Source organism: Musa acuminata, chromosome BXJ1-4, assembly GCF_036884655.1.
Source record: "Musa acuminata AAA Group cultivar baxijiao chromosome BXJ1-4, Cavendish_Baxijiao_AAA, whole genome shotgun sequence".
Lineage (NCBI taxonomy): Eukaryota > Viridiplantae > Streptophyta > Magnoliopsida > Zingiberales > Musaceae > Musa > Musa acuminata.
This window is the reverse complement of record NC_088330.1, coordinates 30,431,731-30,449,107: the sequence shown is the minus strand read 5'-3', so window position 1 is coordinate 30,449,107 and position 17,377 is coordinate 30,431,731. Positions and strand designations below refer to the sequence as shown.

The 17,377-nt window shown below is 38.7% G+C and overlaps 2 protein-coding genes across 3 annotated transcripts; one reads left to right on the top strand and one right to left on the bottom strand.

Annotated features, from left to right (window-relative positions):
- The first annotated feature begins 265 nt into the window (after nt 1–265).
- Nucleotides 266–5,117, top strand: LOC135652337 (UPF0496 protein 4-like). 2 transcript variants are annotated; one of them, XM_065173188.1, is made up of 2 exons: nt 266–488; nt 3,801–5,117. In XM_065173188.1, exon 2 carries the CDS (start codon nt 3,814–3,816, stop codon nt 4,936–4,938), a length of 1,125 nt encoding a protein of 374 aa, XP_065029260.1. In that variant the 5' UTR covers nt 266–488; nt 3,801–3,813; the 3' UTR covers nt 4,939–5,117. The 2 variants fall into 2 exon arrangements, with proteins under 2 accessions (XP_065029260.1, XP_065029255.1); XM_065173183.1 differs by having other exon boundaries at nt 273–488; nt 3,804–5,117.
- A 2,620-nt stretch (nt 5,118–7,737) lies between these two features.
- Nucleotides 7,738–9,169, bottom strand: LOC135652322 (salt tolerance receptor-like cytoplasmic kinase 1). The gene is made up of 2 exons (XM_065173167.1): nt 8,631–9,169; nt 7,738–8,544 (listed from the first exon to the last, which is right to left on the bottom strand). The coding sequence occupies exons 1-2, from the start codon at nt 9,082–9,084 to the stop codon at nt 7,862–7,864; spliced, it is 1,137 nt and encodes a 378-aa protein (XP_065029239.1). The 5' UTR covers nt 9,085–9,169; the 3' UTR covers nt 7,738–7,861.
- Nucleotides 9,170–17,377: the final 8,208 nt, after the last annotated feature.

Sequence of the window (17,377 nt, the reverse complement as noted above, 5' to 3'; positions counted from 1 at the left end):
GAGACTACAATTGTGGCTCACATCACTGGCTATTGGGCCCTGCTAAAATTGGACCAATGGGCCGAGTCTCGATCATTCGGGGCCTCTACCCGATCCGAGTCGGCGTCAGACGATTCCTCATCTGGGCCCCATCTAGACTTCGTTTTCGGACTCGAAACGACTCCCAAATCTAATTAAATCTGAGATCATCTTCAATCTCGCTGCACGGAAGAAACCAGCGAACTCTGCAAGAGCTTGATGCAATGGGTCTGGTGCGTCACCTGTAAGTTGATAAGTGGAGGATCTCTACTTATTGTGTTCGAGCTAAACAGCCGAACGCAGAGTCGGTGCCAGAGGAGATAACGATTGGGAGCGGGCTCCTCGACCGTCGGATTCGAAGATTAGGAAATGCGTTGGAGCCTCAAATTGAAGGCGTGGTGGCGGGGACTGATCAAGAGTCGGTGCCGAACCAGGCCATCGTCTTCTTCATCTTCGTTGCGATCTCTCAGGTACGAACCCTCTTGCCCTTGATCACTAAACTCCTCCAGATTCGTGCGCGAATGGTGTTGTCCCATTCGATCTCGCGTCCTTGTTGTGGAATGGATCGATCGATCGATTGTTGAATCCATGATTTCTGTGAAATTTTGGGTTTCTTGGATGCATTTTTGTTTTCGGGTTATGAGGGTTCCGATGCGATCGGTTGGATTCTTTCTTTTTAGTTTCTTTTGCTTTTGTCGGCGTCGAAGGAGTTGTCCATTTTGAGATTTGGGCGTTTCTTGATGCCTTCATCTCTTGTCGCTGAACCAGTTGTCTAGTTCTTGATCACATCGCCGAGATTCCTTTGATTATTTTGTTTGCCGATGCGATCAATCGGCTTCGTTCTTTTCAGTTTCTTTTGCTTCTGTGGGCGTCGATGGAGTTGTCTGTTACATATGTGTTCTTGAGCAGTCCGTTAGTGTTATGATTTCTTTGCTTTTTTTTGTGCTGCTTGTTGGCTTATGTTGTTGCAGAGCAGATTGGTAGGGCATGCGTATTTACGTTACGAAGACTTTGTTGTCATAGACAGGAGCCATTGTGTATTAGCAACACATAATTTAACTGATCTGCCTTGACCCATTTTGGTCCTATCAGTAAAAAACCACATCTTGACGGGTTCCAGGCGGTTCTGGTTTCGATTTTGGATCCGTCAGTTTCGGGTCCAGAATCATCGATTTTGGAATCTTTTTTTTTTAATTGATGTTGAATGATCAATTTTGAATCAAATTGCACATAGTTCTGTACATATAAATTGCTAGATGATTCGATTATTCCTTCAGTTAATGTATCAAATAAATCTTGCATTGTCTTCTTAGATGATCTCTTGGATCCTTGGCTTCGTTGGTCCAATCATCAACATATGTTTAGGTCTTACCTGATTCAAGGGTCATACTCAAATGGGTCTCATCCTATATACATCCTCCAGCACTAGAAGTTTGCTTTACAGCTATAGTGTTGACATGAGAATTTAACAATAATTGATAAAACTAGAAAGGTTGTTGAACACCGTGCTCACCATTAAGAATTGGAAAATCTCAAACTGTATAGTTGTGACCAAACTTATTCAAAAGAAGTGGTTAGATAAATATCAAGTTTGGAGTTCGAGCCTATTGATTCTCTAGATTTCTTTAGCTTTCTGCAACAATAATTATCATCTTATCTATATATTGAGAAGGTTGGGGTATACTGTTTATTATAAATGACACTATAATGCTAGTCAACGATCATATTTCTAGCTTGTCTCATATTTAACTAATATTAACATTTAAGTGTGAACAATCTTAATAAATATCCAAATAATTATGCAAACCAAAAATAGAAGCAACATGATAAATAAGTAGAATAAATTCCGAAAGAATTAAGCCACTTAGTCTTTATTACCTTAATGATCAAGTTCAACTCATTATCATTTTTATATTTCATTTAGAGTGTTAATAACATTGATACATTCAATTATTCAATGAGCTGTAGGATAATAAACATAAAATGAACATAAATATAAGAAGCATTATTAAAAACTTTCAAAATATCTACATTTTTTTTATAAACATTACAATAATGAGCAAATAAATTCACTTGTCTCACATTATTTACAACAAAGGTATATAATAATTTTTTATATTCAAAACTCTCATTAAATAATTCAGTCATATGTTGAATTCCATCGGAAAGAAATATTTTTGAAAATCTTTTGGGTCTTTCAATTTGATTTGCAAAATCTTGTCTACTCTTTCATTACTTGTGGATGTGCCCACAAAAAAATAAAATTGCTTGCTTAATGAGCAAGTAAAAAATATCAAGACATTTAAAACATTTTTGTACACATAAATTTAAAATATGATATGTACATCTAATAGGAAAAAATTTACCAAGGTCGGTTGTCAAATTTATTCTAATTCAGGATTAGATGCAATATTTAAATATGCATTATCAAAAAAATTTAAAAATTAAAAACCAAATTATACTATTTCAAAATGGTTTTTATCATTCTATAAATATCGTCGTCTGAATGTCTATCATCAAAAATGCTAAAGGCGATCAATCTATTTTTCATAGTGCTCGCTATTAATCCAATGATGTGTAATTTCTATGGAATAATGCATTTGCTAATGATCGCACCAAATATTACTACAAATAGCAATAGGTCCATCAGAAGATCGAAATAAATTTTACAAACTTTTCTTTTTTTATAAAGTTTGTGATGGTGCATGTGAGAGTGATCCTATGAACAGGTTTTGCGACATGATTTAAAGTATTTTGATAATAATTAATAAAAATTATTTTTTTAACAAATTGAAAGAGAAATGTTCAATGGAAAATAAATTTTACTAATTCCTTTATTTTTTTAGCAAAAAAATGAAATATTTGGGAAGGGTTAGTTACGTAGCTGGAAATTTGACTATGGTTTTTGTCAAGATTTGCTTGAGTAAGATGCTTTTTCTCAATGTGCTTCCTAAACATCCTATACCCACTTCTTTCTTTAAATTTAGAACTTTGGGAGTAATAGTAGTCAAGACCCACTTGAATAGGATGCTTTTGGTTACCAGTTTCGGAACCCTCGGTTCTGTAACCATGGTGACGTGGTCAGGTCTACCTAAAACCTTCATAGATATTTTGGTCATCAGTTCTTTATACATTGAAAAGAATATCAAGATAACCTTGTGTCAGTGACCATTAACATTCTTCTGGCAGATAACAAGATATTTGAAGCATACTAGTGCAGGTGCCATGCCTTCCTACTTGCTTAACAAGTATATACAAGGGAAAAGTATCATCAAAATGTTGGGGGATTGATGTAGGAGTGATATTTGGAGGGCTTCGAAATTTAGGAACTGATCAATCTGGACCTGATGAGGAATGCTCAATTAAATGCTTTTTCTAAACTTGTTTCATTAGGTCTATTGGCTTCCTTGGAACATAAACCTAGATTCAGATTCGCAAAGACATTGATTAATAGAATGTTGCGAGGTCTTCAAATTGACCTTCGACAAACTTGTATGTTCCCAATTCTCTGAATCAAAAGTTAATTATCATGTTTGCATCAAAGGCTTAGGCATATTAATTGTTGATCCCTAGATAAGCTTGCCTAGAGCTGCTCATGTAGATGCTCATCGAACCCAGCTGTCAGATGTGCCAGATGAAGATTTTATATTCTTGAGTGCTAGGTGCCATGGGAAAAGAAATCTATTTGCGATGGCAGTACTTAATCCTGATTTCCAGCTTTTGTTTTGATTGTTCTATTTGTGTGCGCTTGCTGTTCTGAAGAATATTTTTTATCTGGTTAGCAGTTGAACCAACATGAGTCGACCGCATGATGGACAGCGGATTTTCTTTCCCTTTGGAAATCCTTTTCAGATTATTTCCCCCAAAAGATCTTCTCAATCGCTGAAGATTCGTGAATTATTGTTTTCGTTCGAGCAAGGTCTGGCAGAAAACTTGAAAAAGCTCAAGCCTAAGGATGCCGCTGATGTTCTTACTCTATCTTGGATGAGTCTTGCTATGGAGTTCTTATCAGATGCTCATAATAGCATAAGAACTTTCATTAATGAGCTTCAGTTACCTGTTTCTGACTGGGATGAGAAATGGATCAGCATATATTTGGACAGCAGTGTGAAATTGCTTGATGTTTGCATTGCATTAATCTCCGAGCTGTCCAGATTGGATCAAGGCCAACTTCTGCTTCAGTATGTGCTGCATCTAGTGGACATCTCGGCTAGTTATCCTTCGTCTGAACAGCTTGTACGAGCTCATTCATATCTTCATGAATGGATCAAACACATCTCTAAGAGCCCTAAACTAGACAACTTTGCTGTCGTCGTAGAGAGTCTTCATCAAGGAACTCTTGATCTCCCTAAGGTCAAGAGCTCCAAAGGGAAGGCACTGACGAGAGCCTTATACGGAGTTAAGGTCATGACTATATTTATTTGTGGCATCTTTTCAGCATCACTCTCAGGTTGCTCAAGAGCATCGATAGACCTGCATGTTTCTGCTGATTTCCTTTGGTTTGAGGCCTTCAGTGACTTGCAAGCTATTGTGAATGATAAAATAGAGAGAAAAGTTGTCGGTGGGAAGGTGGTACTGTTCAAAGAGATAGAAGCAGTCAAAATATGTGCTTCACGGTTACATGATTTGGCCAACCATGTCAGCTGCAAGGAAGAACCTGTGCAAGATACAAGTGGCATTAATCGTGAAGATGAAGTGCCTGCACCAGGGAAGAACACTGATTTTGAAAGATGGAGGTTGCAAGACTGTGTTACCAATTTGGACGGCGCAGTAAAGAAGCTTGGCCATGAGCTAGGTTCTCTCTCAAATCAAGCCAATGACTTCTTCGAAATTATTTTAAGGGGACGTGATGCTCTGCTTTGCAATCTTAGAGCGTCCGCTGTAACACATGACAGTAGTATTAATGACATCAGGTCATGATGCGGTCAGATTGTTCTATGGGTTTTTATTGCTTTGTTGGGTTTGGGCTAGCAAAGTTCCTTAACGTTGATGATGAGTTTGAAAAAGCATGTTATATGTTTTGGTTGTACTTCAATTTGTGTTGTAAATTTGTAGTATTATGTGATGTATATAATCTACCGTGCCCGTTTTGCGTAGTATTTGTAGTGTTATGATTTGGTTTGCACTGTTCATTATAATAAACGAAACTCTATTATGGACAGTCGATACCACGACAGCATTTGTAGAACAAAACCAGCTTTTGTTGCATACGAAGATGGTGGAAGTAGCGCAAAGATAATACTAGTAATTTTGATGCATGTGGCTAAGTCGTCGAGTTCTATCTATTATCCGCAAGCTCATAATTCGAGATTAAAAATCTTAAAAGGCTTGGAGGTACTCTTAACGATCTGACATAGCTTTTTAGGCTCGGCCAAATGATGGACCAAACATAATTCTGCTGCTATCACATGCAAGAATGCTAGATTTTATTTCCAGTTCTGACATGCTTCATGAGACCCACAATAATTTAGCTTCAGCATCACCATCCACGGTGGCCGTCTCAAACCTATGACTTCCGGAGCCCCTCCCCTCCCTCTTCGGAACAACTGTTAACACCTCCACATTCTGGGAGGGCTCTCACGACGACTCATCCACCTGCCCAAAACAGCGTTCATAGAAAAATGACACCAATCGATTTATATATTTGTGTCGGCATATGAACAGATCACGCTGGATGTCATGAGTTCTTATAATTGTATTGTATGCGTTGGTGACAAACATACGACCGGGAATGTCATCCCTGTAGAGTTAGTTTACCGATGCTATGGTTCAAACATTAATTCTAAGAAATCTGTGTGCCTTTCCTGTTTTATCTCTCTCTACTACGTTACTATAATTCACTTTGTATGTAATAGGAACTTGGTGGAACTTTACAGATCAGAAATAATGCACAGCTTTCTCGAGTCGCCGCTATGCAGCAGCTGCGCTGGCATCGGCAAAAGACATTTATGTTCATGCTTATCTTCACAGCATTTACCCCCACCACCGCCACCACCACCCCATCATTCATCCTTCATCTGTGACCGTACCAGCAGCTTCAGTAAAGTGATCCACATCGACGTCTTCCGGCCGCCATAATGCATCCAAATATAAAGCAAATCCATGGCAGGAAGCAACCGCTGGTATGATGATGAATGGCCTGCAAGGGGAAGCATGTGAGCGTTTGCTTAAAGCAGATTCTGAACAGATCAGAGTCAGAGCTGGATATTGGAGTTGCTCACATTATTACTTGGAATCACAGCACACTCTACCGAGTCTCTTTTATTTGCCTAAGCAATAAAGTATATTATGTAGGTGAAAAATCACATGGGCATTCATTATTAAGAAGACCCATAATAATGCACTATTTGGCCTTCGCTCATTGTTTAGTACCTTTCTGCAAAGCTGGGACTTGTGTGGCTTTTTGAGCTGCAAGTCACACACCCTATCACATGTCCACCATGAATTGAGTGTGCGGACTTGCCATTCCCTCTTCTCAAGTCTTTGCTCCCCTCCTCCGTGACAACCCTTATTAAAGCTGAAGAAAAGTCCATGTGCTCGCATGTATCCCACATGCACCACCTCCCTCTCCCTTCCTCGGTTCCTCGTTCCCCTGTTGCAGCTCACAGACGACCGGAGATGCGGGAGGAAGACGAAGTATGGTTGACTTTGCTCTTCGGACCATAGCTGACATTTCTCTACGGCCAGAGCTACTAAATGACAATAATAATTTTGAGTTTCTGCGCGGTTCACGCAGGCATGTCAGGAACGGAACAAAACCCATGGCACCAAACTGGAACTTCTCTGCTTTGCCAGACCGAGTGCGCGCACAAGGACCCAAGGGAGACAGTGGCAAGTAAAGCAACACAAAAAGTAGAGTTGGACTAGGCATAAAGTTCGAGGGGATCAAAGGTTTAAAGCAGCAGCAGCAGCATCTCCACCGAGCAAGCCACCCCTTTAACACACACCGTTCCCTTCTCTTTCTTCTCCTTAATGGATTCTTCGGTTGAAGTGTCACACTCCACTTCTTCCTCGGTCGACACTAATATTCTCAACCACTACGTAGCCCTTCTCCTTCCGCTTACGTATTTCCTCACACCAAAACCAAGCTTCGTCTTCTCTTCTTTGTTCTAATACTGAAGCTGTCCCTATTTGCTCATCGATGGAACGGTTGATATGTCAACGACAGACCTCCATTATACTATACGGTAGCTTTCGATATGGGGGTCACATTGATCGCCGGGTCTTTAATTCACGGCCACTCGCTGATCGAGTCGGATGTGAGATCTGACGCGGTCACGACGTGGCAACCATTACAGAGAGGGAGAGAAGACGATAGCAGATGGCCCACCCGATGTGGCACTTGCAACTGTCATTCCAGGTTTCCAATTCACACCATGCGCGCATGTATGATCTCACATAGTACAAATAAGAATAAACCTTAATTATGAGAGCTTTTTTATTCCCCCTCTGATTTAAAGTTGTACTTGAACTGTAAATATTTTTATCCTAATTTTTGACATCTGCACATCTCCCGAATATAATGAGAATAAAATTTGATATCATAAAAAGGACGTGTTAATATATAATAATAATATTCATTAATGACCTGATGATGATATCAGCATGAAATGTATGTGCCATCCTTTGGACCGTTATGGGTTGATTATTTAATTGGAGTGGCTTTTCTTCGAGAGATAAATGTCAAATGGACCTTTCTGGATAATTGCATGTCTCCACTTACCCAAAACCCCCTACGATATTTCACAATTGCAGTATACATCCATATATTTCCTCTCTCTCTCTCTCCCACTGCGGCTATCTAATTTACATAATGGTTATATGACAGATGTGGCCCCCTAATCTACAAATCATGTTTGCCGTCAGATTTTGATGCAACGGCTGCGATGGAAGACGATGCCTTGTCCCGCAACATCCTGACCACGTCCGCCATGGATGGGCGGAGACCGGGATTGTCGCCGACGCACGAGGACGCCACGTCCACAGCCGCCTTCGCCTCCCCGGCGTCGTAGTCCCCGCCCAGCCTGGGGTCCAACGCCTTCGTGGCCCTCCCCTCCGGGTCCCGCAGCACCGGGCCCATCGCCGCCGTCAGCCGCAGCTCCCGGCCCGCGTCGAACGCCTCCGCCCCCGTGACCAGCTCCAGCAGCAGCACCCCGAAGCTGTACACGTCGCTCTTCTTGGAGACCATCCCGGAGCGCAGGTAGTGCGGGTCGACGTAGCCCAGGGAACCCACCATCATGGCGCGGGCGGAGCGCGGGGGAGCCACCGCCGCAGAGAAGCCCGCCCGGGCCGACCCGAAGTCGCACAGCTTCGCCTCCATCCGTCCGTCGAGGAGCACGTTCGCGGCCTTGACGTCGCCGTGCACCACCTGGGGGTCGCACCCCTCGTGCAGGTACTCCAGCGCCTGCGCCACCTGGTACGCGACCGCCATGCGTCGCGCCCACGGCAGCACCTCGCCGTCGCCGTGCAGCCTCTCCTGGAGGCTCCCGTTCGGCACGTACTCGAACACCAACACGCCTTCTTCCTCTGCGATCGGGAACCCAAAGCCTTCAGCCAATTGGGAGAAGACGAGACGAGAGGGGGGAAGCGTAGGGAGGGGGCGAGATACGGACCGCGGTCGTCGCAGTAGCCGAGGAGGCGGACAATGTGGGGGTGTCGGAGGCGGAGGAGGACATCGAGCTCCTGGCGGAAGGCGCGATGCAGGCGCTCGCTGGGGCGGTGGAGCTTGAGGGCAGCGAGGGAGGAGTCCGGGAGGCAGGCGAGATAGACGGTGCTGGAGCCGCCCTCGCCGACCACCGCGTGGGGGGCGAACTTCCCGGTGACCGACTCGATCTCGGCCCATCCGAACCGCCGGGCTGCGGAGCTCTTCTCCTTGCCGAGGACGGTTTCGGGGCCGTCGGCAACGCGGGCCTGGGCGGGGCCGAGCTCCAAGTCGTCGGACCTGCGGCACCAGCCGCACAGGGGTATCCTGTACCTGCGGAACATCTTAAAGTAGGCGAAGGAAACGAGGGCAATAGAGAAGACGACGGCGGCGGAGGCGAGACTTATGGCCAAGGAAAGATGCATAGTAGAAAGAGGGGGAAGGGAAGAGGGAGATGAGAAGGTAATGAAGGAGGAGTGGGCGAGAGGAGCATTATTAATATATAGGGAGGGCTATCAGCTTCTGTTCGGTGATGCAAGCAATAAATGGGTGCCGAGGGAGGAGAGAAGGAAGGAGTCCGATTAAGGTGGCTGGTTAGAGTCCACATAGGGAATAATTGGAGAGAGAGGAGTGGGAGGGGTCCCCAAAGGGGCATTGATGGGAATCTATGAAGAGGGAGCGGGGTTTGGTTGGTCACCCATCAATCATCATTGGAGCATTCAAGTTTGAGATAGACGAGTGGGCGGTGAGTCTGCTGACCACAAATGATTGGTTGATGTGGTAAAATTTTCAGTCAATATTTCATGTAAATTGATGGTTACACAGCCATCGCTCATATGGTCGTGAATCGAATTTGACGATAAATTCTTTTATGTTTGTGTGTTAGAGGAAAAATTCTATTATTATCATTTTGATTATATGATCCAAATTCATATATATAAAAATATTTAAGGTGTTTTTGAGATAAAAATACTATATTTTCGAGGTAAAAATATCATGCTCCTAAAGTCGAGGGAGGTTTTGCTTAAGTTAGTAATTCGAGATCCCTAAATATAGGTTCGAATAATTTCATATAATCAACTCCTTTTTTTTCTCTTTACGATATGTTTTTATACCTTAAAGAATAGAAAGAAAATTTATGATTATCATCCTTATCGTAAAGAAAATAAAGAAAATTTGAGTCTTTCTTATCATTAAAAAAATAATAATTATTTTTATTACCATAATAAACAAGAAGGAAATTAGTATTTTCCTACTTTGAATCTTTATTAACGTAAGACAGACGGATGGATGAAAGGTAACTCGACTCTCTCAGCTGACAATGAATTTTTTATCAATTTATATATTTTTTTCTAACAATGGTGATTTGTATTACCATCATAATAATAAAGTTACAAAGAATATAAGTGGAGGAAGATGTTATTTGGTAAAAGAACGTGACTTTTTTTATATTTATTTAATTCGGAGAACATGCATTTCTCGTGTTGAATGTGGCTATTGAAAGTGTTTTGACTATTTATTTATGTAACATAAGGAAATTTTATAAAGATATATTGGTAAAATACTTTATTTTGTCGCTAAAGAAAATGATTTTACAAACAATACCAACCACATGAGATAGATAGTCTTTAAGGATTATAAAAAAAAAAATCAAAATTCTTAGTGACAAAATGGTGTTTCATCATTAAACCGTCCTAAAGAACAGTGGAAAATGCAAAGTGATAGGAAGCTACCATTTCATTTCATACGTCAATGTTATTAGAGAATTCCATAATGGCAGTAGATTATTTGAATAAAATGTGTCTCTTTCATCAAATATAATCTAAAGCATTAGTCCGATGATGATGGTGTGGTTGACTTATTCTAAATTGAGGATTTCAAATTTCATCCTATAAATTTACACTTTAACATTATTCGATGCTGATGTATTGACTTAATTATCTTTGTGCTCATTTATATCTAACATGTAATTTGTATAGGTTGAGAAGAACCTGACTAGATTAGATAGATAGATAGAAAAGAACTTATCAGATCATTTTCAGATTTTGAGATCAAATCTTGTCCTCATCATTTGCTGTTTATAGTATACATACATTTTCTTCTTTTATGATAAAGAAAGAAGAACAAAGCTGAGCTCAAGAAGAAGCAAGTGCAGATCCTCTGCAATCTCAAAGACAAACCAGCTTTGTGGGGCATCTCCCGATCCAACTACTACTGTCATTTTGAAGTTGAGTTACTTGCACAAGTGTCCATTGGCTTGGTGCTGGGAGACAGCACTCGGAGTTAGAAATCAGCAAGAAGGCTCACAAAACAATGAGCAGGAACTGTACTTGCATTTCTTGTGTTCACAAAACTTGACGGCTCAGAAAACACACTGTGAGTGCAATTAGGAAATCTGGATCTTATATAACCTTCATGAAAGCTGTCAAGAGAAGAACACACTTGGGTTTGCTGCGTTCGAAGATTGTGAGACAGATGTCTGATGAGCAGAAGACCAAACATGTGAATGTACCAGGAAATATTTGGTCTTTGTTCTTAGCGGAGGATGTCTGTCTGCACCTTAATCAGCGAGTGGAATACAAATCTTTGGACTTGTGTTTTCACTTAAAGCATCTCTTTTAGGTAATGATGCATCAGAAAGGTCAATACTGTGCTTTTAACTCACCGACAGAAATCAAGCAACAAATCCGATTCAATCTGCAAAAGAAAAGACTCCTTTTGGAAAGAAAGGACCTTTTGATCAGCTTTGTGTTTCTTTAGCGAGAGAACTTTCGACAACATGTTCTTCTCAATGTCAAACATACGCACTCACCTGTCGAAAGTCGGTTCACATACCCATGTTTGCACGCTATGGGACAGAGGAAACTTCTTGTCATATAGTCCGTCCTTATCAGAGCTTCTTGCTATAGGACAGAGGAAACCCTTTTATCAACAGTCAATTTATTTTCATTTGATTTGTACATCACATATTTATGTTTTGCTTATGACAGAGGAAACATTTGATGAAGGAACGGATTGTCTAATATGAAGCAAATGCAATACATGTCGAGTCCGACTAACAAATGTCATCTACAGGTGCAAAAACAAGGTTGGAATTCAACTGCTAAACCTTGTGCCCTATGCTTGCCGAAGGCTTTAGATGAGTTGATGATGGTTTGGTGGAAGGGGACTTAGAAGATGACGTTGGTCGGATAGGATGTCACCTTCCTGATTAAAACCCATTACAATTAGCTAATTCATCGAGGAAAATGAATGACCTTTTTGTTTTTTGGGTACAAGAGAAGCTGACATCTGAACTAATGTACGACGTGTATGATCTAAAACATGCGATCTTGTCCACAACTAGTCAATTCTATGTGCAATGAATGCACACGGCGATGCTCGATACGACGATGACAAGGTCCAGTCGGATCAACAAGAAAGAGGTGAGAAGCTTCACAAACGATGAGCAGGTGTCGAGCTTCTTTCTTCTGCAGAAGAAGCAACTGTTGAAGCTTCAGGTGCATGCATCTTGTTTAATCGATGGTAAACAAGATCTGTGCCCAGACATGAGAAACAACACATTCCTACCTCGAATAAACTATGTCACGCAGCATAGAAATCCACCTGAAGCTGTACCAAAGGAAGGCATGCAACCAATCACAATATGCTCTCGTTGAACACACTGAGAAGCCAGAAAAAGGAGAAGAGGTAGGAAGCGGCGCTCCGGTGGTCAAGAAGCTGCTGTAAGGACAACATCTGGAGTTTGTTCTTGATAATTAGATCGCATGAGAAGATTGTGGAACAAAACCTGCAAAGGCCAGCAGGTAAAAGACCAGATAAACATGGGCTAACACCGACCAGACCTGCTGCTGTCTGCTACTGTATCGATTAATTAGTGGGGGTTAGCAGTACCAGCACAGATTAATAACATCATCAATAATGGATTTAAGGAGGAGACCATCTCTCACAGTTGACGTGACAAGCACAAGGACTAAGATCTGTGAAGAGATTTAGGAATCCAGATGCTACATCAATCATGCAAGGTTAGTACAGTTTGACCAGTCTTTTAAAATAGGATTGCTAATTTAGATGAGCTTTCTTGTGCCAATCATATTTATGAAATTGCTCAAAGCTCTTTACGACACTCATCCTACCTTTGCACAGTGGGGATGTCGGTTGGTTATATCAAACATCTCCGATCGATGTTAATGACACAAAGAGGAGGGGGTGGGGTGACTTAAAAGTTATATCAAATTTTAATTGATTTTAAGATTTGATCAAGAAAAACATGTATGAAAAATATGATTAGTATGATATTAAATACGAATAAGAGTTACGAGTGAAGTGAATTATTCGATAATAAATAAGTAATTAAGAAAGAGATACATATTGATTTATAATTATTCGATCTTTCTAACCTATATCTATTCTCAATTTTTCTTCTGTCAAAACTATTTAATTTCATTATTCATCTTTCTTTAATAGGTATAAATCAATTATTATTATTTTTCTCTTTTCAAGCTCAAGGCAGAACTTTCATATTAAAGTTTTTACGAGAGACCTCTTATCTCGTATTACTTAGTATCATAATCATAACTTAAGAGAGAGAAAGAAACTTAAATAATACTCTGAACAGGGATACAATACTTTCCAAACTCAAGATTAAATATTCTTAGTCAAGCTTAAGGTGAAATATTTATAGCTCCCAAAATGTTTAAAAAAATAAAGTCAATCAAAATTTAAATTTTTAAGATTTCAAGGTACCATGTTACCAATGACTTTGCATAGAATATATTATCATCATAATTTTTTACATGGAGTACCATTATCGAAAAAATTAATAAACAACAGTTGTCACTTGATTCAAATAATACTAACAATTAGCTCTCGTAGTGCCATCATCTCTAACAACTTTATGCCACTTCCATAGCCTTCTAATGGGTCAAATTCTGGCTCAACTTTAAACCAATGAGTGCAGTAAACTTGAGTTTTATTTTAGCTTGATATCGACTCAAATTGATAAAAAATGATCGGTCTTGACACATCAACCACTCATTTAATATATTTTCAAAACCAATGAGTGCAGTAAACTTGAGTTTTATTTTAGCTTGATATTGACTCAAATTGGTAAAAAATTGATCTCATCCAAGTCCTTCATAAATCAAATACTCATCTAATATATTTTCAAACCTTTTAACATATTATCAACTCTTTCAGTATGTTGTTTGATTTTTTACTACTTTATCTGAATCTTAGCTTTGTCATAACATCCTCTGATGTGATATATAATCCTTTTCTTATGATGTCTGAACCTCTAGTATAAAGTTTGATCTTTGATAATCTATCAATCCATCAGCTCATATCCAATTTCTAGCATTATAATATTTTGATATAACATTTGACTTTTTGATTTGACATTTGTCCTTTCAAATATTCACTTATCTCAACAACACATTAGTCCATTAAATTTATTATCTAATTTCATAATCAAGGATTCAATAGTCTCTCTCCTTCGTTTACATAATCTATTCACGATGAGATTTTAATAAAACTCTCTCTCTCTCTATATGTCATCTTAAGGGTCATTGAAAATTGAACTAAAATAAAAAAGAGTATATATCCTTTTAAATACTTATTTTGAATTCAAGTTAAAAGAAATTTGATTTTATTAATACTAAGATTTAATTATTTCAAGCCCAGATATCAAGATACAACCAAGTTTCAAAGTCAAGTACAATCATAAATAATGTTTAATCATTATCAATATATAAGATCAATCAAAAGATAGATATAAGTTAATCCTTTGTATAAAATAATCAAACATCAGTTGTATAACCACCAAAACTCATATGTCAAAATATAAACTAATTCTCCCTATCAGCATCTAAGCAAAAATAAAAGCATGACATAACTGCAAATAAAAAGCACAAGTTACCTTCTTTTTTTTTTCCTTGTCATAAAAAAAAACATAAGAATAACTTAAGCTAGTCCAAAATGTCTAAACAAAGTTTCGAAATATTTATCAAAAATATCAAAAGATTAGTGAAGATATTAATATAGCATCCTAATTAAGATCATGTACCATCAGCTACATAAATTTAATAGATCTGATTTTCTTTTGACAAAATTAAATTAATCTTCGTAAAGAGGTTTTATAAAGATGTTTATCAATTAATGTTTTATATCAATAAAGTCCAATAATATGTTATAATTGCTAACATGATCGCTAACAATAAATTTGTTTTTCTTCCCTTTTGGATTTAAATTATTTATATTTTTAGGAACCAAACTAATTTAAGATGATAATTATTTTAAGAGAGTATAAATAAGCATAATGATCATTATTTTTATACAAATATATTTAATTTTAGGGGATGTATAAGTATGCAATGTGTTGGGAAAAAACTTGTTAAAGCGGAATATTTTTTTCCCTCTTTGTGTATCAAAATGAGTTCCTCATTTTTCTTCATTTCATTCTATTCTCGCTTCCAAAACCTACACTCTTTCTTCATGTGACCTGACCTGTTACAGTGAAAACATTTGATATTTCTTCTGGACTTGGATCTTCCTCTATAACCATGTGGATTTCTGCTATGACTTCTTCCACGTCTTTCTTGTTTTTCAGTAACAAATGCCCTGGAAGAAGATTCACCCTGTTTTTTCCTTCTGGCATCTTCATTTAGCAAACTGTCTTTAACCATATCAATAGTTAGAGTTCCCTCTGGCGTGGAGTTGCAAATAGTCACCACATACGTTTCCCAACTTTCTGGTAAAGAGCTGAGAAGTAACAATCCCTGCATCTCATCATCTATATTCATTTTCATAGCAACCAACTTGTTTGCAAGACTTTGAAATAGGTTTATGTGCTCAACAATGTTACCACCATCTTTATACTTCAAATTTACAAGCCTTCTAAGGAGAGAAATTTTATTTCCCACTATTTTTTTCGCAAAGAGGTTTTCTAACCTTTGCCAAACAACATCAGCTTTGGTTTTATCTGAAATATACTCATGCAAGTTTATATCCATCCATATTCTAATATAGGCAATAGTTTTACTATGTTGAACTTTCCATTCTTCATCGTCCATAGTAGAAGGTTTATCTTTAACCTTGATAGGCTTATACAAATCTTTGCAATAGAGCAAATCTTCCATCAGACGCCTCCAAGTGGAATAATTTGATGAGTTCAATTTAATCACACCATCTGACTGCTCCATTTCAATCACACAAGAAAAACTAGCACCAAACAACCTGCTGCTCTAATACCACTTGTTGGAAAAAACCTGTTAAAGCGGAATAATTCTTTCCCTCTTTGTGTATCAAAATATCAACTTGATATCCAAATGCAAATATCAACCAGCACAATATAAACAATAGAGCAAAAAATCAATCACACAGTGAGACCAAATCTTTTAACGTGAAAAACCCAATGTGGAAAAAACCACGGGACGGTAGTCCACCTCAAACTTCCACTATCAAGAATAAGTGGGTTTATAAATTGAAGACTGAAAATAATAGCTCACAACAGAGATACAAGGTATGACTAGTTGTGAAAAGATTCAGTCAGAAGAAAGGTATTGACTTTGAAGAAATATTTTCTCCAATTGTGAAAATGTCCTCTATCCGAGTTGTTCTTGGTTTGGCTGCCCGCTTGAATTTAGAAGTTGAACAACTTGATGTGAAAATATCATTTCTTCATGGTGACTTAGAAGAAGAAATTTACATGGAGCAACCAGAAGGTTTCAAAGTCAAGGGAAAAAAAAATCTAGTATGTAAGCTTAAGAAAAACTTATATGGACTCAAATAGGCACCTAGACAGTGGTACAAGAAGTTTGATTCCTTTATGATGAGCAAGGGTATGATAGAACCACATCTGATCATTGTGTGTTTATGAAGAAATTTTCAGATGATGATTTTATTATTTTACTGCTATATGTTGATGATATGTTGATTGTTGGCCATGATATTGGAAAAATTGAAAAGCTTAAAAGAGAGCTAAGTAAGTCTTTTGCCATGAAAGACTTGGGATCGGTGAAACAAATACCTAGCATGAAGATTTTTCGTGATAGGAAGAAAAGGAAGATTTGACTATCTTAGGAGACTTACATTGAAAAGGTTCTTGAAAGATTCAACATGAGTAAAGCCAAAGCAGTTTGTTCCCCACTTGCAGGTCATTTCAAGCTTAGTTCGAAACAATATCCTACAAGTGAGAAAGAAAAAGAAGAAATGTCTAGAGTGCCTTACTCATCTGCAATAGGCAGTTTGATGTATGCTATAGTTTGTACTAGGCCAGATATAGCTCATGCAGTTGGAGTTGTCAGTCGATTTCTCTCTGATCCTGGAAAGGAATATTGGGCAGTAGTGAAATGGATATTAAGATATCTAAAAGGTACTTCCAGATTATGTTTATGTTTTGACAGTGATGAACCAGTGTTAGAAGGCTACACAGATGCAGACATGGTAGGTGATACTGATTCTAGGAAATCTATTTCGGGATTCTTGATGACTTTTGCAGGAGGAGCAGTCTCTTGACAATCTAAGTTACAGAAGTGTTTTGCTCTATCAACCACAGAAGCAGAATACATAGCAATTACTAAAGCCTGCAAGGAAGCTTTATGGATGAAAAAGTTTCTACAGGAATTGGGGTTGAAACAGGAAGGATATACTGTTTACTGTGACAGTCAGAGCACCATTCACCTCTCCAAGAATTCAACATACCATTCTAGATCCAAGCAT

Bases quoted from the DNA above. Each gene is read 5' to 3' on its own strand.
- LOC135652322 (XM_065173167.1), bottom strand. From the start codon at position 9,084: ATGCATCTTTCCTTGGCCATAAGTCTCGCCTCCGCCGCCGTCGTCTTC. The intron at 8,545-8,630 runs GTCCGTATCTCG...TCCCGATCGCAG, and splicing joins CGGCTACTGCGACGACCGCG to AGGAAGAAGGCGTGTTGGTG.
- LOC135652337 (XM_065173188.1), top strand. From the start codon at position 3,814: ATGAGTCGACCGCATGATGGACAGCGGATTTTCTTTCCCTTTGGAAAT.